Genomic DNA, 25516 nt, shown 5'->3' with positions numbered 1-25516 from the left:
CAACAAAAGACCGCAGGAAGAATAAAGACTACAGACAGCTCTACAAAATACGCAGTTTTAAATATTAGGGGCAGCAAAATATTTATTCATCTATGTTATAGAAGTGACCACAGGCAGGGAGGAACATATATTTTCCAGTCTGTCTAAAGCAGCAGCTAGCAGTCTTAAGCAAAACTTCCCCCTAACCTATCGGTCAAATTACTTTTAATTTGAGGAGAGTTTAAGAAGAAAGAAGACTAAAGCTTCCAGAAGATAATCACCAAGTTACAACAAATATGAGAAAACTTTATCCTGTTAAGTAGTTTAAGCATTAACAAAAAGTTGATCCAAGAGACTTCTTAAACAATTCTTTTAGTGTATATTTTAATTAAGAGTGCTAAAGAAGAAATTAAGGAATTCCAAGAAAAGGCTTTGGAAAGATGGGCTTTTCTGAAGATCGAAGCCACCTTTTGGATGGATACAAAACTTGCCATGATACTTAAGTTGTATAGTTACTGAATAAGCACCTGCAGTAAAAGGAAATACCTCCCCAAAATTTAAAAGGGCCAATGGAAAACGGAAATATGTGCTTTTGGGTAGATCAAGCCCCACAATTCAACTGAATGGAAGAATAACTTATAACAATAAGCCAATTGTTTCCAGTTTACTGTTCTCTCTCCCCTAAGAGATCCAGGGATTCACTTCCTGACTTAAAAAGGGATAACCTTGACCCACCCATCCCCTTGCCTGTTTATATAGTGCATAGCTGTTGTATTCTCCATCTAGATTTGAGTAGAGGTGCTCTGAAGGGGGGCAGAAATGCCTTGGTAGGCTAGTCAAAATGCTCTGAACTTTAGTATATTTATCTGCAATCAAGACTCTGCTTGGGATCATATACTCTGAATTTGGAAAGAGTCTGAATGTGCACTCTAGTGTATTTTGGGCATGTCCATCACTAGGGTCTTTGAAGATGGTGGATAATATCCTGGGAGACATTTTAGAGGATCTGTCCATCAAAGGAGAGATTATAGTACCTTCTGAAGAACTTCTAAAGGTAAGTCCAACTTTGTATCTGTTCAGCTGATAAACTGTCCATGGCAACCTTGAAGAAGCCTCATAATCTTGCCTACAGAGTTACAGAAGTACAAGCTGCCACATGACCCAGCTCAGGCAGACTTGATGTGGTTCTTGGATGAGCCCAATGGCAAGAAATGAAGGGATTCATCATAGAAGATCTCTCCTAAGGAATGTATGCCCTTGCAACTGGAATGTAGGACCACCCCTATGAATTATGTAGGCTAAATGCTGGTGAGAGTAGTTGTCTTGATTGATTCTGAAAGCTTGAATAACAACTGTAGAACTGTGCAAAACATCCCTGTTGAGCTGACTGACCTTGAATCAGCCAATCACCTAGAGAGTGATACACAGGGAGGCCCTGTCTTCTTAGGTGAACTGCTACCATATGCAGGCTTTTAGTAGACATCCTTGGAGCTGTAGAAAGGCTGAACACTTGAACTCTGAATTGACGGTGAAGTCTGTTGACCACAAAACATAGATACCCCTGTGAGCTGGATGAATCGACACATGAAAGTAAGCATCCTGCAAGTCCAGAGTAACAAAACAATTCATAGGATCAAAGAAGGGATTATGGATGAACTTGTTGAGATGTTTACGATCTAAAATTGAACACCATCAATCTTTCTTCTTTGGTATGAGGAAGTAGTGGGAACGAAACCCTTTGCCTTGAAACTCTGGAAACACCTCCCCTACTGCACCCAATCAAGGAAGAGTATCTCCAAGCACAGCAGGATTTCATCAGAAGAATCCCTGAAAAGGCATGGGGTGGCGGAGCAGAGTTGTCAGAGGCTGAAATTGAATTCAGTATCCTTTCTAGACAATTTCAGAGACCTCTGGTTGATAGTAATTGCAGCCCGTGAATCCACAGAAAAAGAAAGGCAAGTGTCAAAGGGAAGAGAGAAGGAATAAAGATCCTTTATAACTGGTCAAGGACTCTTAACCAAAATATTCAAACTCTGGCCTGATGAAGAGTGCACTATCCCTGGAGAAAGAAGGCCTTCTTCTGAAACAGGTCTTTTTCTAGAAAAAAAATCAGAAGCCCATCATTGCTAAGGATATGACAGAGGCTTTTATCTGGAGAATGATGAAGCCACTTTGCTTTCTCTGTCACAGTGTGTAAAGACTCAGAGACCAAAGCGTCACTCTGGAGTATTTCAGACAGTGAAACACTTCATCAGTTCTAGAACGAAAAATGTCATGGCCTCAAAAGGCAGGTCTTCAATAATGGCCTGAAACTTCTTTGGCATACCTGATGACTGCAGCTGTAATTTTCTTCCCCTAGTGACCACAGTTTGACCTGGCTGGAGTGTCAGAAGTATCCACTGAGGCTTGTAGAGCTGTCTTCACCAACTCACTTTCTGATGTCACTGCATTCAATTAGTTTCTGGTCTCTTGAGGAGGTCTTTCAGACTGCTGTAAAACTTTGTCCCCTTGCAGAAAATTATATTTAGCCAATAAGGCATGATAATTGGTTATACAAATCTGCAAACTAACTGATGAGTAAGCTTTTCTTTCCCGAAGATCCATCTTTTTGGTCTCCTTATCCCTGAGTGTAGACCTAGGGAACCCAGAAACTTAGGTTTTTCACGAACTGCCCTTACAATCAAAGATCCAGGTATCTGGGTGTACCCAAAGTACCAGATCCCTTAGGGGTGACTTGGTATCTGCAATTTGCCCTGTTAAGAGGTGGCCAAAATAGAAGCTGGGGTCTGCCACATGTTAGCAGCCTCAAGAATACTTTTGTTAATAGGCAGGGCCAGACAACCCTAGGACTCCAGGTGCATGTCAAATAATTTATGAGATTTGTCCTGGACCTCTAAGGAAATCTCTAAGGTATCTGTCATTCTTTTAAGGAAGTTCTGAGAGGACCTGAAATACAGTAGAATGTCAGAGTTAGGAACACCAGAGTTACGAACTGACCGGTCAACCACAAACCTCATTTGGAACCAGAAATATGTAATCAAGCAGCAGCAGAGAAGAAAAAAAAAGCAAATATAGTACAGTACTGTGTTAAACTACTAAAAAAATAAAGGGAAAGTTTAAAAAAGATTTAACAAGACTGTTTCTCTGCTTCTTTTATTTAAATTAAGATGGGTAAAAGCAGTATTTTTCGTCTGCATAGTACAGTTTCAAAGCTTTATTAAGTCAATTTCAGTTGTAAACGTTTGAAAGAACAACCATAATGTTTTGTTCCGAGTTACGAACATTTCAGAGTTACGAACAACCTCCATTCCCGAGGTGTTCATAACTGAGATTTCTACAATAGTCTATAGTGAACTTATTAGATGGAGTCATGACCTTGTCAAATGATGACAAAGGGCTGATCTTCACTACGGGGAGATTGACGCTGCTGCAATCAATGCAGTAAGGGTCGATTTAGCAGGTCTAGTGAAGACCCGCTAAATTGACGGCAGAGCACTCTCCGGTCAATCCCAGTACTCCAGCTCCCCGAGAAGATTAAGGTAAATCGATCGGAAGGCATCTCCGATTGACGCAGTGCAGTGAAGACACCGGGGTAAGTCAACCTAAGCTACGTCGACTCCAGCTATATTATTCACGTAGTTGGAGTAGTGTAACTTAAGTCCAGTTACCCTGGTAGTGAAGACAAGCCCAAAGATATGGCTAGAGCAGGGGTCGGCAACCTACTGCACGCATGCCAAACACGGCACGCGAGCCGATTTTGAGTGGCATGCTGCCTGCCCAGTGAGAGGAGGCGGCGGAGGGGAGGAAAGCACCATGCTGTGGGGAGAAGCGGGGGTGGGGAGAAGCTTGGCTGCCGCAGGACCAAGCTTCTGCCTCCTGCCAGGGCCGGCTCTAACTTTTTTGCTGCCCCAAGCAGCAAAAAAGAAGCGCCGCCCCACGAACCCCCGCCGAGCGCCGCACCCCGTGCCGCCTCCCCGCCGAGCTCCGCGCCACCGGACGCCCCCCCCGGAGCGCCAGCGGACCCCCCCCCAGCGCCGCGCCCCGCGCCACCGGAACCCCCCAAGCGTCGAGCCCCGCGCCGCCCCCCACGCCGCCGGAGCCCCAGCGCCGCGCCCGTGCTGCCGGAGCGCCCCCCACCCTGCAGAATGCCATGCCGCGCTCCCCCGCCGCCCCTTACCAGGTGCTGCCCCAAGCATGTGCTTGGGTGCCTGGAGCCGGCCCTGCCTCCTGCCCCCACAGGGGAGAGCAGTGGGGGGGGGGGGTCCTGGCCCCCAGCCCTACTCAGCCCCCCCTCCCACCGCTCTCCCCTGCGGGAGCAGGAGGCAGAAGCTTGGTCCTGCGGCAGCCAAGCTTCCCCCCTCCCCCGCTTCTTCCCAAAGCATGGTGCATTCCGGCACCTCCTCCTCACCATCCCTCTCCCTGCCGGCGACGGCCCTTGGAGGGGGAGGGGGAGCTGAGCCAAGTGCAGCATGCTCCCTGCTCCATAGAGCAGGCAGAGAGAGGTAGGGATGGGCCTTGGGGAAGGGGATGGAACAAGGCATATCCCTCCCAGCCCCCTGCCATGAGCCGCTCAGGGCAGGGGGCTGGGAGCACCCCCACGAGCCGAGCACCCCAGCCTTCTGCCCTGCACCCCCCACACACCCCAGCCCTCTGCCCTGACCTCGAGTCGCCCCCAACACCCAGGCTTGTGCCCTGCACCTCCACACACACCCCAGCCCTCTGCCCTGACCTCGAGTCACCCCCAACACCCAGCCCTCTGCCCTGAACCCCCCCCACACCCAGCCTTGTGCCCTGCACCTCCACACACACCCCAGCCCTCTGCGCTGACCTCGAGTCGCTTCCAACACCCAGCCCTCTGCCCTGAACCCCCCCACACACACCCAGCCTTGTGCCCTGCACCTCCACCCCCCCCCAGCCCTCTGCCCTGACCTCGAGTCCCCCCCACACCCAGCCTTCTGCCCTGAACCCCCCCACACCCAGTCTTCTGCCCTGACCTCGAGTCCCCCCAACACCCAGCCCTCTGCCCTGAACGCCCCCCACACCCAGCGGGCTGAGCAGGCTGGCAGCATAAGATCAGCATTTTAATTTAATTTTAAATAAAGCTTCTTAAACTTTTTGAAAACCTTGTTTACTTTACATACAACAATAGTTTAGTTATATAATATAGACTTAGAGAGAGACACCTTCTAAAAAAACGTTAAAATGTATTACCGGCACACGAAACCTTAAATTAAAGTGAATAAATGAAGACTCGGCACACCACTTCTGAAAGGTTGCCTACCCCTGGGCTAGAGAATAGGCTAATCCTTGTATTCCTACATTACAGTGGTTCTCTACCTGCAGCTCAGTCAGCACAAAACTGCAGCCCATGTCACATCCTCAGGGCCATACAAGTTGTATATGTATTGTGTGGATGTGACCCACATAACAGAGAGCTGCATATACGGCCCACAATGGTAAATAGGTTGAGAACCACTGCTCTATTAGATCTTTCCCATCAATATGAGGTTCTAACTCAGCAGTTTGCAGAAGCTCTTGATGAAATGATTAGGATTCTCCAGCAGGATCTGTAGGAGGTGGCAGCAATTTTACTCTGGACCTCAATGCAGCCAAATAAGGAGTCGATAGAAGAGGCTGAGGGTTCCATGGAAGCTAAGAGGGCTAGGTCTGCACTGTATAAGAGGAAGGCATATCATGCCACAAAGATGAGAACCAGGGGATTTAAGACCTCTCTGAAGCATGCTAGCAGCATGAGCTCTCAGAGCCAGCAGATCTCTTCTCCCAGAGTTGTCTCTCTAGTAGTTTGGGCACTTGTTGAAACTGGGTTCAAAACGAGAAGAGACTACTCTTGAGGGGACCCCTCAGAATCAGCTGTACTTCGCATACATTTTTCCATTAAAAAATGAGCATCAATGAGACCTCTGTGTATGCTTCAAAAAAGCATTACATATTTGATAAAGATGTGAGACTCCTCTAAACAAAGGAAACATTTTGAATGTGCATCATTAGCAGCAAAGCTATCTCAGGTAAGGTAGATTTTAAAGTCCAAAGACCTGTTTTCCACCACCAGATTTACTCTCAGTACAGAGGCAAGACTAAAGACAGAAATGTTAGGTTTTATTTAAACCGGTTGCCTAAAAACAATAAAAAAAACCTATTCAAAATTGCACTAATAACAATCCTAAACTGTCAAAGCTACAATGAAGCAGAAAGACCCCTGATGTTCCAACTTGCTACCAACAGGCAGTGTGAATGAACTGAGTGCCAGTTGGGGCTGATCCATCTTTTATAATCTTGCTGTAGGGGTTGAAAGAGTATACAGGGTGTACTGCACAGCCCCAGTGGACACTGCTGGCTAAAAGATTCTAGGCTTATGTGCAAAAGATAAATGTTTCTACAATGGGACCACATGGAAAAATACTCAAAGAACTTGCATTGTTGATATCTGTATTGCATCTGTGGATGGATAACTTCAATTTTCACTCAAGTCAATATGGCATTATGATCACTAAGCTTATTTTTTAAATAAAGATATTTGTGCTGCTCAAGGACTTAATGGTATTAGTATTAAATAATATTAATTAGTATTAAATAGACTATTTAAGCCAAAAAATGTAGTTCTAGTACAAGAGATTGTTATATTAGGTAGGAGGCCATCTCATGTCCACAAAATCCAGAAAAAAAATTTATAGGAAGATTAACTCTATATCACAAAATTTCTGCCTAATGCTCTGTAAGCTACGCTTGGATGCGGTCATCCAAGTTGTGCACACAGACTCATTTTGCCTGTGCACCAGAAGAACCACCGCAAAATACGGTGTTCCCCAAAGGAAACTGGCCAAAATGTCCAAAAAGAGGTTTTGATCTTCAAATGTTTTATAAACAGTTTAAATAAAAATGGAAAAGCATAAATTTAAAGTGATGGCAGCATTCTTTTAAGGTTAATTACAAGACATTAATTCATCTTAGAATCTCAGTTTGGAATTCTTTAGTGTTTCTGCATACTAAAGTGCATTGCTGAGTGGACTCCTGTTAAACAGAATACAGTGTACTAAATATTCAGAAAATATAGTCCAGTGGCTCCTCTTGGATTTTAACAAATGGGTTTATGCTTATATTACTCCAATCTTAAACTTGGTCCATTCACTCCTAGTAAAGTAAGATAATGACTTCACAATAGTGCTTGGTGCAGGCAGTTCCCTGTGTGGTATTTTCTTGCTGGTGAAAAGAGGTTACTGTTTTCCCCTCAGTGTCCCCCATTAAGTAGCGTGAATGGAATGGAGAAATGCAGATGGTATATTTCACCCAAATCCCTCAGAAGCACTGGAAGGTGACTGGTGGGAGAGGAGACCAGGACAAAAGTATTGGAAGGGAGCCAGGGAGGGGAGGAATTTGGGGCAACCTCACTCATTCTTCCCTCCCCCCCCCCCCCGATACACTTAATCTCATTTTTGCCTGTGTGTTTAATTCCACTCTGACCTCAAAAGCCTCCCAATTATCACATTAGCTCCACCCACCCCACATCCTACATCTTTTTCAGTCCCTGGAACCCATTTGTTCTTTCCCCATCTCCTCCCTTTCAAAGTGGGGAATGGATGAAACCAGAGGCTGCCTTCCCTCCCTCCCCTATTCTTGCTAGCCATAATCCAGTGAAGGGAGCAGCACTCAGGCACCTTTTTCAAAGGTGTCATAGCAGCTCCCACTAACCATGTGAATTTCACCCTCACTTTAGTCTTCGGAAAAATAAATACTTATCACAGAGAAACAAGTAAGAGGGGAGATATTCTTTTCAAGTTTGCAAGCCAGTACTACATACAAGGAAAAGTAAAACTATTTTAAAAACAGTAGTGTACTATCTGCTTAACACAAAATAATGTATAAGAAACAAGTTAATTACTGCATTTGGTGTATTGCTCAAGTTAAAAATGTTAGACTCTAGATTTACTGGCCAGTATTCAAAAAAAATCATATTTAAATTAAATGTCCAGCTTTTGCCTGAATAAAATAGATTACCAGGTCTAAAGTGGCTGAGTCATAGTTATGTATTGCTGCTTCCAGTATTTTTCTTTAGAACTTCTCATTATTTCTTGAAATCTCATAAGTATTTAAAAGAAAACTCAACCACAAATCGCATTTAAATTCTCAAAACTCTGCAATAAAATACAAGTAAACGTGGTACAATTTGAGCATCTGCTTCCCCGAGACTAGCACATGGCATTTATAATTTTGCCAGTCCCTTTAAGCATTTGTTTATGATAGGTTATGAAGTATGCAAGTCACCTAAAGAATCTTCAGGCAGCAGTAATAATTTGGCCTTATTGAGAAGCAAAGCATTTGATTCACCTCATGGGAGGCACTGATAAAAAGAAACAGCATTGAGCATTTCAACACAAAGCAGAAAAATGCCATGCAAAAGCAGTAATTTAAACGTGCAAGGGACTAGAAATAGCCTCTTACACACATTGTCAGCTGCTGCTAACAGCTTCTCTTGTTCAAGTGCATAATCTACACATTTAGTGACAAACAGCTGTGTATCACCACTACCCTCGTCTCCCAGCAATCCAGATTCTGCATTTACCAAGGACAAAATGCATACTATATAGATTGTTGTTTTTTTACTCAGGTGTTTTTTTTTTTTTTTAAACATCCATAAATGTGATCTTGTGATTGATAGCCAAGCCATTTTAAAAATAGAAGGCAGATGCATACTTACTCATTTATGCAGTGAAACCAATTTAGAAAACCCTTTAAAATATATGCAGACAATTACAGTATTTTGTAGTGTTAGACAAAATACATGGTTTAGTCCTTTCAGTGTCATGTCTGATGAACAAGCCCAGAACTTCCCGCAGTTTTTTGTTACAAATACTCTGCCATCACATAAGTGTCAGTAGGCTACGTTGACAGTACTCTACACTCTAGGGCCAGGTTCTATCCAGGTATTTACATAGCCTCATGACTAGCAGATGGATCACCCAGAAAAATTCATGAACTTTTTCTGATACTGCAGTAATTGAGGGTGCCACACATCAGGCCATCATATGTGACATTGTGGAGAAGTTAAGAAAATTCTTTGCATTGGTCTCCACTACAGAGGATATGGGGGAGATCCTCACATGCGAGCCATTCTTTTTAGATGACAAATCTGAGGAATTGTCCCAGATTGAGGTGTCAATAGAGGAGGTTTTGAAACAAATTGATAAATTAAACAGTAATAAGTCAGCAGGATCAGATGGTATTCACCCAAGAGCTCTGAAGGCACTCAGATATGAAATTTCAGAACTAACAACTGTGGTATGTAATCTATCGCTTAAATCAGCTCTGTACTTGATGACTAGAGGGTAATTAATGTAATGCAGATTTTTTTAAAAAGTCTCCAGAGGCAATCCTGGCAATTACAGGCCAGTAAGGCTAACTTCAGTACCAGGCAAATTAGTTGAAACTATAGTAAAGAACACAATTATCAGACACAGATAAACACAATATGAGTCAATATGGCTTTTGTAAAGGGAAGTCATCCATCACTAATCTATGAGCATTCTTTGAGGGTGTCAACAAGTATATTGTAAGTCAAATATACTTGATCAACAGGCTTAGTACAAGTACAAGTGAATCCTAAAGACAGGCATGCTGGAAGGACGATGCTGAAGCCCTGATTGATAACTAAGAAGCCAGTTATAAATAATCAGGAACAGTTGGGACTGACTGTTTAGCACTTTCAGACAGACATTCTAGAGCAACTGGCAGGGGCTTTGAAAGTTGTTCCCCATAATAGAATCATGACAGAAATAGAAGAGAGGCTGGATTCCCTTGTCTTCCACTAAAATAGATCTTACTCAAAAACATTTTTACAAGTCTGACAGTGGACTGATTTAGCCTCCCGGAATACAGAACAAATCTGATCCTAACTAATGAAGTCTCATGTTAATCTGCAACAAATTTGTAATTAAATTAGTTATTCACAAAGTCACAGCAAACAAACTTGTGGAGGTCTAGGAGATATCCGGTCAAGTAGGAACTCATTTTACTTCTTGGCTGAAGCTAGAATAGGAACTCTCTGACTAGAAAGAACCTAAAGCTGTGTAAGGCACTACATTAGTTAGTTGCAACTTTTAGGAACTACACTCAAAAGCATATGTTTGCTTCATCTTATTTATACATGAGCAGATGTTCTAAAACAGTGGTTCCCAAACTTTTGTACTGGTGACCCATTTCACATAGCAAGTCTCTGAGTGTGACCCCCTCTTATAAATTAAAAACACGTTTTTATATATTTAACACCATTATAAATGCTGGAGGCAAAGCGGTGTTTGGGGTGGAAGCTGACAGCTCACGACCCCCCCATGTAATAATCTCATGACCCCCTGAGGGGTCCCGAACCCCAGTTTGAGAACCCCTGTTCTAAAATAACCACTGACAGCAGTTTTCTTTTGAGACAGAAATGTCCTAAATGGTATTTGCAGGAGACTTACTTGTCACAAAGAAGTTACCATGCCTCAAGCAGTTTAAAAAACTTCTGGTAAGAGTAGCGGTTTGCACATAAAAGTGCATCTAAAAAGTATAGTAGGAGTGATAGCTCAGTGACCAAACACAGTACAATGTGCTGCCAAACCAGCCTTAAGAACAATTGTGAATATTCATGGCCAGGGGAGAATGGAAGGATCTCTGAATATGAGTGCTAACCCACCCTTGTGGCTACAGAAGGTATGCTATATGATAGTTACAAAAATGCAGGAGCTGTGGGTATTCAATAAAAGACGGAATGTATAAAGCCAAGAAACTCTCCCAAACCACCTCCTCCCCAACCCCAAACTGGTCTAAATGACATTGTTTCAAAAGTTTCAATGCCATGGAAGCCTTGTTTACATTAACATTCTTATTGTTGCTACTAACTGGCAGAGCTCAATTAACAGGGGAAATTTTGCAACCCTCCCCCCAGAATAAAACTAGCTTAAATACAAATTCCTGATTAACTAAACTGAGCAACCTCCACTAGCAGAGTACAACTCAAATGGGACTCCATAGATTCACTGTTGAAAAAAACCTTTTTGTTACATGGACTGCAATTTCTCCCCCTCCCCCCCCCCCCCCCCCCCGCCCCATAAACAAGGTATCTGCAGAAGAATTGTAATTGAAAGAGACTGCAACCATCTTAAAGAGTCAAAGCTGGTGGTTTTAATGGATTTAATGTTTTTAAAGCAGCAGCAGGCATTTGCTCGTTCCAGAACAGCCAGTGTAGACTTATTTTAAGCTAATTACCTTTAGGTGGAAAATATGACTTGCTTTCAGCTTTGTGAGGCCAGTCCACCACAAGAGGTCCAAACCTACGAAAGCTGGCAGTGATTTCATCTACAAAAACAAATAAGGAATCTTAAAGAAAATCTGAAGATTAAAAGTGGCAAAAAAAACATTCTTGCTTAAGAAAATGTTAGAGACTGAATTTTCTGAAGCTATTGAAAAAACAGGAAAAAGTGAAATGATGAATACGTGAACCTTCTTGAAATAAATATGCTTTACCACCTCTACAATACTTTGTTGCTTAAATACCACTAGTTTTGCCTTTCACTATGCAGCTTCACAGACTAAAAGCAGATGTGCAGCACTGTTACAAGACAGAATTTTCTGTATTAGTAGTAGTAATGATGAAAACCAGAAGCCTTTATACAGATTTGCCACATTATTTTTTTGAAACAACCAAAACAAGATGAATCTGAACCATCTTAACTCTCAGACTTCGGAGATTCAAAATCTGGATCTGAGATTTCTCAAAGTATGGGATACTCAGAATCAGAAACTGCATTTGATCTATTAGAAAGGGTGTGTATTGCAAACACTGATCTGAACTCCGAATTCTGGTTGAGGCCTACCTCTAGATATTTGTGGTTAAAAGTAGTTAGCTTACCAAACAAACATTATTTAATCACGGTTTTAAATACAGACATACATACCCCAAAAAATCAAACCAACCAAAGGAAAAAAAAAAGTTATTCCACATTTACAGGCTGTTTGTTTTGCAAGGAACTGTAACTTTTCTGAAATGTTTTTGCAACTCTTTTTATAGAAGGAATATTAGTCTTAAACAAATGGATCTGGAAGAAAGGAAAAGCCCAAGTCTAAACCAAGATTTCATTATTTTTAAAAATTCCCTGTACTATGCATTCCAATAGAGCTTTATGAACTGTAACTCACAGCAAAGGTTGGAGATCTGGCTTCTGTTCCTGTTGGAGTTGCTTAAACAGAAACTCAAGACTCAAACCTTTTGGTCAAAATAAGTCCCATGGGAATACAGGGCAGTGTTTTCACAATGTTTGATGTTTAATATTATTTCTTTAATATGGTATTACATGGTTTGGCAAAAAGCTTACTACAAAGTCAGCTTCAAAAAAAGCCTTTCTTTCCCTTGTGATGCATCCTTAAATTCCTGTACATGCTTAGTTAATAGTGGATTCTTGGTATGGTAGGCAGGAATTGAAGAATATCCACAATGGACTGTGGTGAAAATAGGTGTTTTATTAATAAAACAGATACACAATGCAAAAAAATATGATTGTTGACAATAACCTAAATATCTTTTTGCAACCACACTAAATAGGTCACATTTATAAACTGATTCACTGTAAACATCTGTTAGAAACACCCAAGTAAATGGAGTCTCATTTTATTAACTAAAACCTATTTTTATTACAATGATGGACATATTTAACAAGTATAGGCTGCCATTTTTCTCTCTTTTTTTTTTTCTTTCCCACCGTGATTAAGAGATGAAATAGTCCAGGACTTTTGAGGGCTTTCACCAGTCATTTAACCCTGTATTTCCATCAATTTCTTCACTTTATGTACATAGACACTTTATATACATAGACACACACCATTCCTGTGGAGGTTATGTGCTTACTAGGGCATATCAATCCATCACTCCTCCACAGAGACTGACAGCCTCTTCCAACCTATAGCAATCTGCAAAAATTCCAAGCAGATTCCCAAACTCAAGTTGCCTTTGTAATATCACAACACACTACCAGCCACATAGCCAGGAAAAGTCAGGATTTTTATAAAAGAAAACCAACTCCCACCCCCACCAATTGTACACATCACGGATTCACAGTACCTTCATCAATGTCAGGAGGCAGACCTCCAACAAACACCTTTCTAGAATAGCGTTCCACTCTTTCACCATTCTGACAGCGAGTTGGAGAGCTGAGACCCGATGATAAAGACTGATCACCGTGACTGTCGTCTAGGAAGCCATCTTCAAAAGGAAAGAGTGAAGACCGACCTGTAACAGATTTGGGAGTTTCTAGAGTTAAAATTTTCTGGAGAAATAAATGTTCCTTTAAGAACCCAGGCCTACTTAAATATGCCTTTTTTAAAGTTATGTTTTACTTCAACAGAATTAACAGTTTACTCTAAAGACTAGATATTGCAAATGGTACCACACATTGTGTGTACCACCACCATCAGTACTACTGTCTTCAGTAGGACTGTTGGTGGTAAGAAACAATATGTGTGGTCATGTTTACAGGATAAGCTGCAAGAGCACAGCCCTCTCATATGCTAGTGCCCATCACTATCTAGATTATAAAATCAGCTATTGAATGTGTGCAAGATTACAGTTGCCTTTGTTTTGTAATAAAATGAAGTGATAGGTCGGTTTTATGTAAGTAGGTAAAACATCTTTTTCAGTGTAATTATAAGCACACTGTTAAAGCAGTTATCTTTTTAATCCCACTCTCCCTTTCTTTCCTTATTTAGTCAAATTACAAAAATAAATATGCAACAAAAATTCTCAACTATAACTAGCTCACTATCTTAAAACACAGACGCTTCTATTAAAGACATTCCACTGTTGCCAATAGCCAGCATTCAAGCAAGTGTTTTATTATAGGTGTCGTTTACGTTTTCCCAAAGCTACAGTTGGATAACCTTTAAGTATGAAATAGGTATTTCTTCTAACTTGAGATAAATGTTTCAGCTATAAATATGGAAACTATTAACTACAGCTGGCTAACAAATGAAAGCAAGGAAAATGATCTGCTTTCACTGTCTAGCACTGTTACTCAGGGAGCCTTGTGAGTGAGATTTAAATTTAAAACAGACCTTCTCAAAACTCTTTACTGTGAAGTTTTCAACAAAAATATTTTCACTGATTCTTAGAAATTAATGCTACAAGAGATACACAAGATCATTAGGCTACTCCACTGCCGGATTGTTCCCTACAACATATTTTCTAGTGTTTTTCCCCAGCTAAGTTTAAGTGTGCCAAAAAGCTGTGGCTATCACCTTGTCCCTCAGGAAATTCAAGTGAGGGAAGACCCAGAACAGAGAGTCAAATGTCAAAGTGAGCACAGGGGAGTTTGAATTGAGTGGAAGTTGGGTAGGGTGGTTTAGCAAGAAGCTTAATTGATTAGCAGGCAAAAATATTTTAAAAGTCCTTTATCAAATAATTAGATAAATCAATAAAAAACAACCAAACAAAAAACCTTATTCTCTACATGAAGAAAAATTACACCTAGCTCAAGCTAGTACCCACTGTTAACACCCAGTTTGACCATGAGAGTAGTAGACCAGCAGCAGAATATTCAGGGTGGGTACTACCCAGTTTACTGCAAAGAATGAGGGCCAAATAACTTCTTGGCTTGTGCCCACCTAATGTAAGCAGCTCATGACTCTCATAGCCAAAGTACAGCATATCTGCAGTCCAGAGTTGCAGAAGTGGAGGAGCAGAGGGATGCAGGGTCTGCATATAAGGAACATCATAGAGCTTGCCCACTTCTGAACCAATTTCCCTCAACAGCTGAAGAAGCCAGTCTCATGATTGGGAGAGACTTAGATGGAATGGAAGGACTCCCTCATTTAGATGGGACCCATGTTCAAACTCTGATGCAGCTGAATTTTCCCTCATATAGAGAGGCAGTTGCTCCAAGGGATGGATTTGTAATTGGAAGATGAACACATATTATAAAGGATTTGATTATTATAAATATAGATAGCTGGGTATGCAGTGACCAGAAGAAACACTCATTAACTTCTTTATTGGGTGCAAAGATGCTGTATCTCATGAGACATCTAAACAGACTTCCAGATAGTGCTAGGTAGGAGTTGGTAGTTATGGTACATATTGTTATTAATGAAGTAGGGAGGTCTAGAATGGGGGAAAATAGGAACTTAGGGAGCTTAACAGAAAGCCAATAGGTGCTGAGGAGCACTCAAATCAGGTAAAGGATGTCAATAGCACAAAGGTATCCCTTGTATCTAGCAGTAAAGGATAGGCTAGAAATTACAGCTGAATTTGGCAGGGACAGGTTAAGATCAAAGGTAATTTCTGTTAAATTAACAAGGTTTCATTCTAAAAAAAATTAAAAAAATAGGCACTTGGTCAAAAATAAAAACTATAGATGTTTACATACAAATGAGATGCTTAAAAGGCAAAAACAGATGAACTAGAATGTCAGGCAATGAAAAAGACCTTGACATAACAGGCATCACTGAAACATGGTGAAATGGCAAATGTCAATGGGATACTGCAATACCTGGCTACAAACTATACAGGAAGGACAGATTAGGTCAAGAAGATAGATGAGCAGTAGTACTGAACCTAAAAGATTGCACATACTCTAATAAGATAAATATTCTAACTGGTGATAAAAATCCCAAGTTATACGAATACAAATATCCTAGTAGGGTTATATTAACAGCTTCCAGAGGAGGAAAAAAGATATTGAGGGCATAATGTTGATAGAGATCAAAAAGGCAAAGTCTAATAAAACTATAATGGGGACTTTACCCATATATAGTCAAATCTAATAGTAATAGTTAAATGTCACAGCGAGACAAGGTTTAGAGAAGCAATTTTTCAAAACTTGAACAACTGTTTCATGGAATTGATAGATTTAGAGAACACAACAGGAGAGGTTATTCTTGACTTAGCCCGAAGTAACACACAGGATTTAGTTGCATGCGTGTGACGTGTATAGGAAATTTGGAGGCTTAAGATGCAATTGCAAGAGCAAATAACTAAAGATATAAAAACAAGAAAGTATATCAGAAGTAGAAATCCTGGCAAACAAGTGGATGCTGGACCACCATGGGATAGATAAAGGGAGCAATTGAGGAATAGAAGGATAATGCTGGAAAAATAAATTAATTCCTTGCAATTGTCAAAAAATAGTAGGTTGTGGTAGGCATCTCCTCAAAATTGTTTGACGAAGACAACAACAATAATGAGGCAGTAACAGAGACTGAGGTGTCAGAAGAAGAGGTTCTGGAACTAGTTAAACTAAAAAGCAATAAGTCACCTGATCCAGATGATACATCCAAGAGTTTTGAAGGAAATCAAGAATAAAGTGACTAACTTATTAGCAAAAACAGAGCATCAGCTACTATGACAGATGATGGAAGATTAGCAAACCTATATTTTAAGAAGGCACTAGGGATGATCCAGAAAATTACAGACCAATAAATCTTGCTTTTATACCTAGTAAGTTGGTGGCAACAATAATTAAAAATAGAATTAAAAGACACCCTGAAGATCATGACATGACACGGTCTAACCAGCATGTCTTCTGCAAAGAAAAATCATATTTCACTAATTCATTGGCGTTCGTTGAGCAGTCTTATAAAATAGTGCATGAAGGAGAAACAGTTGTCCTAATTTATTTGGATTTCCAAAAGACCTTTGACAAAGTCTCTCATTAGAGGTTACTAAAAAACCTAAATAGTCACAGTGGCAGAAGGAATTACCATCACCTTTCAGAAACTTAAGAAATTGTCATTTACTATATATTGATATAGCACCTAGCACAAGGCCCTGACTTCACTGGCCCCTAGGAGCTGCCAAAACATAAAATGTTAACCGAAAATAAAGGATATCTTCCACTGTTTGCTGTGTTGTTGTAGCTGTGTTGGTCCCAGGATATGAGAGACACAAGGTTGGCAAAGTAGTATCTTTTATTGGCCAAGTTTCAGTTGGTGAGAGAGAGAGAGAAGCTTTTGAGCTTACACAGAGCTCTTGTTCAGGTCTGGGAAAGGTAATCTGTCACAGCTAAGTACAAGGTGGATCAGATTGCTTAGCGTAAGAAATTAATATGTTTGAATGGTCTCTTACATGTGAAGCGGGCAGTTTACACCTCACATGTCTGTCACAAAATGTGGAATACCTCATTTAGTGCACTAAATACCCCAGTAACTATGTGGGTGAAACGAGACAATCACAATGCTCTCGAATTAACTCAAACAGAAAATTAAGACAAAAACACTATCACCCATAGGCAAACACTTTTCACAAATGATCACTCTATATCTGACATATCTGTCCTCATCCTCAAAAGAAACCTGCACAACCCCTTCAAAAGATGAACCTTAACAACAATACTGGATTTATGGCTCATTACAACACTTTATAACCCACTTAACTCTCCTTTCTCCGAGACTGCATAGGTATTAACTGCTTGCTTAACATATTGTAAGAAACCATTCAAGGTGAATTCCTTATACTAAACAAGCGGTTCAACCTTGTACAGTAGAACCTCAAAGTTATGAACACCTCGGGAAGGGAGATTGTTCGTAACTCTGAACAAAACATTATGATTGCTCTTTCAAAAGTTTACAACTGAACATTGACTTAATACAGCTTTGAAGTTACTATACAGAAGAAAAATACTGCTTTTAACCATCCTAATTTAAATAAAACAAGTACAGAAATTGTTTCCTTACCTTACCAAATCTTTTTTTTAAACTTTCTCCTTCGTTTTTAGTAGTTTATGTTTAACACAGTACTGTATTTGCTTTTGGTTTTTTGTGCACCTCTGCAGCTGCCTGATTGCGTACTTCCAGTTCTAAATGAGGTGTGTGGTTGACCAGTCAGTTCATAACTCTGGTGTTTGTAACTCTGAGATTCTACTGTATTTAGCTGTGACACTGAGTATCTTTCCCAGACATGAAGAACGCTGTATAACTCGAAAGCTTGTCTCTTTCACCAGCAGAAGTTGGTCCAATAAAAGATATTAACTTACCCACTTTGTCTCTCTAATAATAGATCAGAAACTTAAGTTTTAATTGCTATAATTTTGAGAGGGTTCGTTAAAAGCTTTTATCTATATATTTTTATATATAAATAAAATAGCCTCTGCAGAAAAGTTTTATAAGTAGAAGACAGCTCAATGCTTAAAGCAATTTCCTATATATATGAATTCATAGTTCTGAAAAAGCATAAACATCTAATATAATGTGGTGATTTATAGTTTTATATGGCAGTTGACTAAGACAGAAAAAAATGGATGCAAATTTCAGGAGAAATCTAAAGAGCAAGATTCATTAACAAAAATAAACAGTTCTTTACTCCACCAATTACAATATAGATGAGTATTTCACATGGTAAGAAACTGAGATGGGATGAAGAAAGATCTTTTAGGTGAAGAAAGGATATTGGGAGTCACAACTGTTAGAACTTGGTGGGGTTTTTTGCCTTTACTGTAAGTTTTATAGTGCTTTAATTGTATACCCTGTCACACAGTCACCATAGTTAGTGCCACATTCTAAGATTTTCACTCACCTAATAAGACATGTAAATTGAAATTTCTGCCTGGAAATACAAGAGTGGTTAATGGTCTCAAAGTGACTTTTTTGGGGGTTAAGTTTTAATTGCTATAATTTTGGGAGGGTTCTCCTCAATTTTAAAAGATTAACTTTCTTCTGCATTCCCAGTGCTGACATGCATAGATGGGGCCCACTGTTCCATACACTTGTTTTATGCCTATGTTAATTACAATGGTTGTATAACAGACTAGGAGTACTGTGGCAGTGAATGAATGCACTGAAGGGTTTATCATGTCGACATATTGCCCACCTAACTAGAGATTTTTTCCCTGGAGGACAAAGATATTAAATTAAAAATGCAAGATGGATACTTAGTTATTAAAACCTACTAAAAATTCCAGCTTTAAATGTAATCACATTCTATGGCCAAGATTGTCTCCCTACATAATTTCAAATCACAAGCTCATGCAATCTATATACCTGTCTAGCCTCTACCAACATACTGATCTGTCCACCTAAGTCTTCAGTTTTTTTCACAATATAATGCAAAACTCTGGATTGCACCCAATAAAATAAAATACTCCACCATGATATAGTCAGTGATATATTTCACTGCCTAGAAAGAACTAAAATGCATTTTTAAATTATTTCAGTGTCACGTAATCAAAAATAAAGATAAAATAAAAAGTATTTGCAAGTTATAGGTGCCAAAAATCTACAATCCGCAGCATTGTATCTTCTATTCGATAAGCCATTTAAAAAAAAAAGATTTTAACTGCTGTTGTAGTTTTTTTAAATCTATATTTTCCCTTAAAAGATTTTCTAAATAAAGAGAAAAAATGGTTTTTAAAAGGTCATTCAAATTTCTGAAAGTTTAGCTAAGTAAAAAGGTGGTTCAAACCCTGGAACTGGAATAAATCAGTACTTCAAGCCTCAGAATTACAGTTCCTTACCAGCAGTTTAATTTCATTATTGTTGACTAGTACCATTGATATTAATTGCTCATTTTCATGACTTTTAAATTCACTTAAAAAAGTTGAAAGTCATTGTCCTATAGCAGTGTTCTTATTTCAAGAATCTACAAACACTGAAGTTGTCAGCTCTCACTCAAATTACTATGTGTACCACTGTCATCTGACTCACGTGTCCGGTGTTCTCTTATACCGCATGTGTAGGGTTTGAATTAGCAATTCATCAAGACACAAAAAATTTTGAAACCATCCTAGGATCAATCAATAAGCTCATATAAACGTAAGAGCTTCTGTTTAGTTGATTTTTTTTAAAAGCTTTATACTAGACACACAGCATTAGGAGGCACAAGATAGTTACAATGTAATACATCTCATGGCACAACAGCACTGTGTATCTACATACAGGGTAAATTAAAGGTACGGTGGGGAAGTGGGGCAGGGTTGGGTGGTTAACAAGCTTGATATTGTCCACAAAGAATAAAGATGTAGCAGCACTTTATGACAGATGTACTATCTTTGCAAATTATTTTCAGTTTCAAAGTAGAAAAAAGTTTCCTGAATGTTGAGATGTAATACAAGTGTTTAAATTTAATCAAGTTTTCCTTCATTTGTTTAATTACAGATATGTAATACTAAGAAAGATGACCAGTGTGGGCATTGACAGTATCTTGATTGAGACAATCAAATTTATTTATTTACTGAAAGAAAACAAATCTCACTAATGCAGAAAAGTGTTCCTTGTGAAGCTTATCAATGAACCAGTTAACATTACATTTTCAAAAAATACAATGAGAATTTGAACTTATTTCCCCTTTGGACCACTAAACAATATTAAAAGCAGCATATCAATCACAGAACACGTAAATAACACAAGATAATCATTTGTAAGCAACAAACTGGAAGCTACTGGTTAGAAATCATCATTTACTGTTTTAAATTATGAGAATTAAGAGCTTTATTTTGAAAACAAAGTAAAAAAAATCAATTGAGATATTTATGGCAACTGATAAACCAAAGAGATTGAAAAATTATTATATTGTCATAACATGAACAGCACGAAATATCTGTTTCTCCCACATCCTTAAGTTGACAAGCAAAACCTTTAGCACATTTTTATTTTATTTTATTTACCTCTTCTCCGCCCATAGCTCCTGGCTGCATGTAAACACAGAAGAGAATTGTTGGTACTTTTGTCATAGAACAGAAAATAAATTTAGATTCAGAAATAAGGAAAATGTAGATTTTTATGTTTTTCCCTTTGCACTCTCCCCGCATTTTTTTTTAGAATGTAGTTCAGACATTTCAAACAACCCTAAAAAAATACCTTTAAGAAGACATAGCCAAGATAAGCACATATGCCCTGCAACATTATTCCAGATAGCAAAGAATATTTTAAAATTTTGATGCCACACAAATCCTTCATAGGTGTTGGAAGTGGTGATGCACATATGCTATAGTAATTCTAATTAAAGGGAGTAATTGTGCAGGAAGAAAACATTTATAGTTTTGAAAAACTATATTTAAACATCAAGGGATTTAAACAATTAGCCATTCTACAAAAGTGATATAAATTCAATAATTAGTAGGTCATCCAAACCTGTTCATATTGATTTGAATGGCTACAATATACAACTTGAATTTTTTTATGAATAAATCCCAAAAATTATAAAACGGTTATGATATCTGCATATTGCAAAATGAAGTCACACACACAGTATATGATATAAACTGAAACGGCTAAATGCATTTAAATTTGCTTTCTGAAATTTTAATCCATCATAGAATAGTTTGGAGCATTGTATTTCAAAACTATACTGAGAACAGAACATATCTGTGCCCTTCCAAAATATTTACAATGCAGGTGGCCATGGATCACAAATTTCCCAGCCATGGGAAGAAAGGTCAATCTGTAACAGAAGCCAAAAAACTCTAGGTATATGGCAGACAATTGCTCTGCCACTTCTGTTTGGTATTGTGGGCAGGGTGGAACATATTCATGCAAAGTACAGAATGGGGAGTGCTCCTAATAAGATTCATGATCTGTAACTGCATAGTTGGGGGCTGTTTAGGCCTGGAACTGGAATTTCCTGGTGCAACATTTGGAGGGAAGATGGACTAGCACTGGGCCTGGCCGCATACTGGCTCGACCAATTCTTTAAGATAAGAGTTGGCAGGCGGGGGGGGGGGGGGGAGAGAGAGAAGAGAGCTGGTCTGAGGGGAAATTTCCACCCCTCCTGTTATTACTCATCTGAGGTGGCGGCCTCATTCAAGGTCATCCTCCTACTGGAGGAGAGCTGCATCATTCCCTTGATAGCAGATTTTTTGGTTGATGGGAAGGGGGTCATCTTCAAACTACATGTACCATTTCTTCATCTCTTTGAATGAATTTAGAACAAAAACCAGCCAAAATACCAAAGTATAAATGATATTGTAGGATTCAGGTAAAAAAATGAAAGACAGTTGGTTATGCTTACTGTGAACATTTAGTCTGCCTCTATACCAGGGGTGGGCAAACTTTTTGGCCTGAGGGCCACATTGGGGTTGCAAAACTGTATGAAGGGCTGGGTAGGGAAGGCTATGCCTCCCCAAACAGCCCCCTCCCACTTCCCGCCCCGACTGCCCCACTCAGAACCTCCAACCCCCCCTGCTCCTTGTCCCCTAACCAACCCCTCCCAGTACCCCTGCCCCAACCAACCCCCGGAATCCCACCCCCTATCCAACCTCCTTGCTCTCAGTCACTCACCCCGACAGGCCCCCCCAGGACCCTACACCTATCCAACCCCCCCGTTCCCCATTCCCTGACCCCGCCCCCGCACAGAACCTCCACCCCATCCAACCGACCCCTGCTCCCTGTCCCCTGACTGCCCCCTAGGATCCCCCATCCCTTATCCAACCCCCCAGCCTTGGCCCCCTTACTATGCCACTCAGAGCAGCATGTCTGGCAGCTGCACCGCCAGGCCGGAGCTAGACACACTGCCGCTCTGCTCGGCAGGAGCTCACAGCCCCGCCGTCCAGAGCGCTGCACCTGTGGCAGTGTGGCTGCGGGGGAGGGGCCGGGAGCTCAAGGGCTGGGCAGGATGGTCCTGCGGGTTGGACGTGGCCTGTGGGCCATAGTTTACCCACCTCTGCTCTATACTATGAGCAAGGTTTGACAACATGGCGATAAAAATCCACCTGAGTCTTTTCTAAACTACAGAATCCATCATTGCTATTGCTTCAATACAGTTATGCTGCACCAGTGGTGATTTATGGGTCCCAGTTTTCATATTGATGAATCACTCATAGTTCAAACCTTTGCTGCTGGAGAAAGTTTTCTGCAAGGCTGGGTAGCAAAGCATATAATGGGTTGTATTTTTCCTAATGGCAAAAGGTTGTTTTTAAAATGCAAAACAGTTAGTATGTACAACCAATTACAAATGTAGCAAAAACAAACAACTGCTCAACTCTCCTTCAACCAGCAAGATATTAATTTTCTATAACTGAATTTTGCGTTTGTTTGTCTTTTACCCCAACGTTAAATTAGACATTTTGGAGATTTGCTTGTTCCCCTCTTCAGTTTTTGGGACATTTACAATCACGTTCCTGCAAATTGTCCCAGTAGCAGAATGAGAGTAACAACAGTCCCTGGCTAGGCAGACAAAATATATATTGTGAGATCATAATGGAAAACAGGTTTCATTAGACTTCAAAAATAGTAACAGCTACACAATGAGCATGCTCACAACTGATTTTCAATTGTTTATCACTTAATTCCTTTCAAATATGAAACAACCTTCCTCAAAAAGTACTTTACCCACAAAATAAGTTGAGAATGTTTTGGTTCATCCCTGTAAGTTATTAGTGAGTCAAAACACCAAGAACATGAGCGATTTTCCTTGTATTTCTCCCCTCCCCCCTCCCAAATTCCATGCTTTATCACCATTTCAAAGGAAAAAATATCATGGAGCTATGTATGTGTGGAAACTGGGTTATAATACAACACGATATAGACAATTATACCATTACTATCAAGAATGCCATAATTATAAATGCAATTGAAATTTATACTTAATTTTTAATACACATTTTCATTTCAGACTGTTTATTTTCCTCCCTCTAAGTACTTAAGAGTACCAGGCTACTGCACTAGAATTGCTTAATTTCTAATTTCCTCTATTGTCTCATCCAGACCATGGTCCAACATTACATTCCTTACACAAGCAACATCAATAAATGGGCATGTCTCAACAAGCAAAATGGGTGCATTTTTCCAATCATGATAACTTGGCATGTTTGAAAAGCACTGTTAAGATGCAGGCTAACATGTCAGATGTGGTGTTAGCTCACCATCTTGTAGCCTTAAGCTAACCTAATTGAAAGACACCCCCTCTCTGTCGTCAGGTTATGCAGTGTTGCTACACTGGCCTTACTAGTGTTACTATCTTATTTATTTACACATTTACTATATGGGACGGTGGATGTCATATTTATACCATTAAAAACATGAAAGTACTGATATTATATTTTATACACACACACACACACACACACACACACACACACACACACACACACCCCTAAATTTCTCAGAAAAGACTTTTATAAAATGACCTAAAGATAGATATTTAGTGACAACAATGCTCAGGTTTTCTGATATGCTGACTAACAAAATGCATAAAGAAAAAAATGAAACGACACAGAGAAACTGAGGAACTACACTGTATATAATTTTTTATTCAAAATGTTGTTTAATTAGTTAGTGTTATGGAAAATAAACTGAATGACAACAAAATACCAAAATAAGCTTCATGTGTGCAAGTGTTACAGTAAAGAGCTTTTCAAGTATCATATTAAAATAACCCAAAAATAAATGAGTCCTTTTACAAGATGTAAAATATTCCCAAACTAATTGGTCTAAAATAATCTGAACAGAACTTGATGCTGCCATGCAAACAAATTATTCAAGCAAACATCACAGAAAGTGGATTATGATATTAAGGAACTCATGGGTTACTAATATAAACAATTAAAATTAAGCTATAAAAGAAAATGCAGCAGGCGAGTGCTTATCTAGTTGGGACAGCTGACTGAGGCCGGAAAATGGATAAAACAAACACTGAAATGCTCTAATATAAACATGATTAAAATCAACCCTGAAGGGCCTGTTTATTTTTATAAATCCCAAATTAATAAAATCATAACACACAATAGATTTAAATAGAAAACCATATGCATTTTTCCCATATGAAAGAAATAAGACCAATTTCCTCATTTTAAAATATATAGTGGTGATAAAAGTTGGTCATAAAACAAACATTTATATGAAAATTCCTTTGGACAAGTCTATTCAATATTTATATTCAAGTTGATTTTTAAAAAGCGCTAAAACGTCATTAGACCAGGGAATTTGGGAGTCAAAATGTACTTTTTATATTTCATTCAGCAATGTCACTGTTACACATGATACAAAACAAGAATGTTCAATTTGAGATAAAAATTATATAGTACCCTGCCTTGTTTACAGCACAAAGTCCAGGCCATTGCAGACTTAGCTAGAAGGAGTAGTTCAATTAGCTGAAATCCATACTACCAGACTAATACTAAGTGTGACTCACCAAATCTGAATGTAGAGAGCTTCCAACAGGCTTTGCCCAAAATGTAGTTTACAAACACTAATGGGGAGAAAACACTTAGAAGCTAAACAGTTTTGAAATTATTGCTGTGGGAAGGCAGCAATGCATCAACAGGAAAATGAAAGAATCATCTACTTACTGTAATCAATAAGATCACAAGTACAACATTTCTGTGCGAATATTACTGCTTATGAAATTAGAAAAAACACTGGTGGAAATGGCAACAGATTTTAGCCACCAGAGAACGACAATCACTCCCCCAAAATGCACTGCCCGTGGTGCCAAATATAGGGCCCTATTTTCATAAACCATATTATGAATAGCTTCAACATGCAAATCAAAGACGAGTGGCAGTCTCAGGTACACTGTAAATGAGACAGTCTACAATATGAACAGATATAATTCAGGAGCACCATATTT

General features: G+C 39.6%; 1 protein-coding gene across 26 annotated transcripts in view; it reads right to left on the bottom strand.

Annotated features, from left to right (window-relative positions):
- Positions 1 to 25516, bottom strand: part of CPEB3 (cytoplasmic polyadenylation element binding protein 3) — a 183625-nt gene that overhangs the window by 43315 nt on the left and 114794 nt on the right. For 10 of the 26 annotated variants that reach the window (XM_024101196.3, XM_065553527.1, XM_024101198.3 and 7 more), the window contains exons 5-7: positions 20616 to 20639; positions 13088 to 13255; positions 11239 to 11328 (exon numbers count right to left, since the gene is read on the bottom strand). The exons of 3 other annotated variants lie outside the window; for them this stretch is intronic. In XM_024101196.3, coding sequence (XP_023956964.1) covers positions 11239 to 11328; positions 13088 to 13255; positions 20616 to 20639 — 282 coding nt within the window. The remainder of the gene's footprint in view (positions 1 to 11238; positions 11329 to 13087; positions 13256 to 20615; positions 20640 to 25516) is intronic. 13 more of the 26 variants (XR_010589503.1, XR_010589504.1, XM_065553525.1 and 10 more) reach the window with 3 other exon arrangements.

Source organism: Chrysemys picta, chromosome 7 (assembly GCF_011386835.1).
Source record: "Chrysemys picta bellii isolate R12L10 chromosome 7, ASM1138683v2, whole genome shotgun sequence".
NCBI lineage: Eukaryota > Metazoa > Chordata > Testudines > Emydidae > Chrysemys > Chrysemys picta.
Note: the sequence above shows the minus strand (reverse complement) of the source record. Positions and strands in the feature narration are given on the sequence as shown.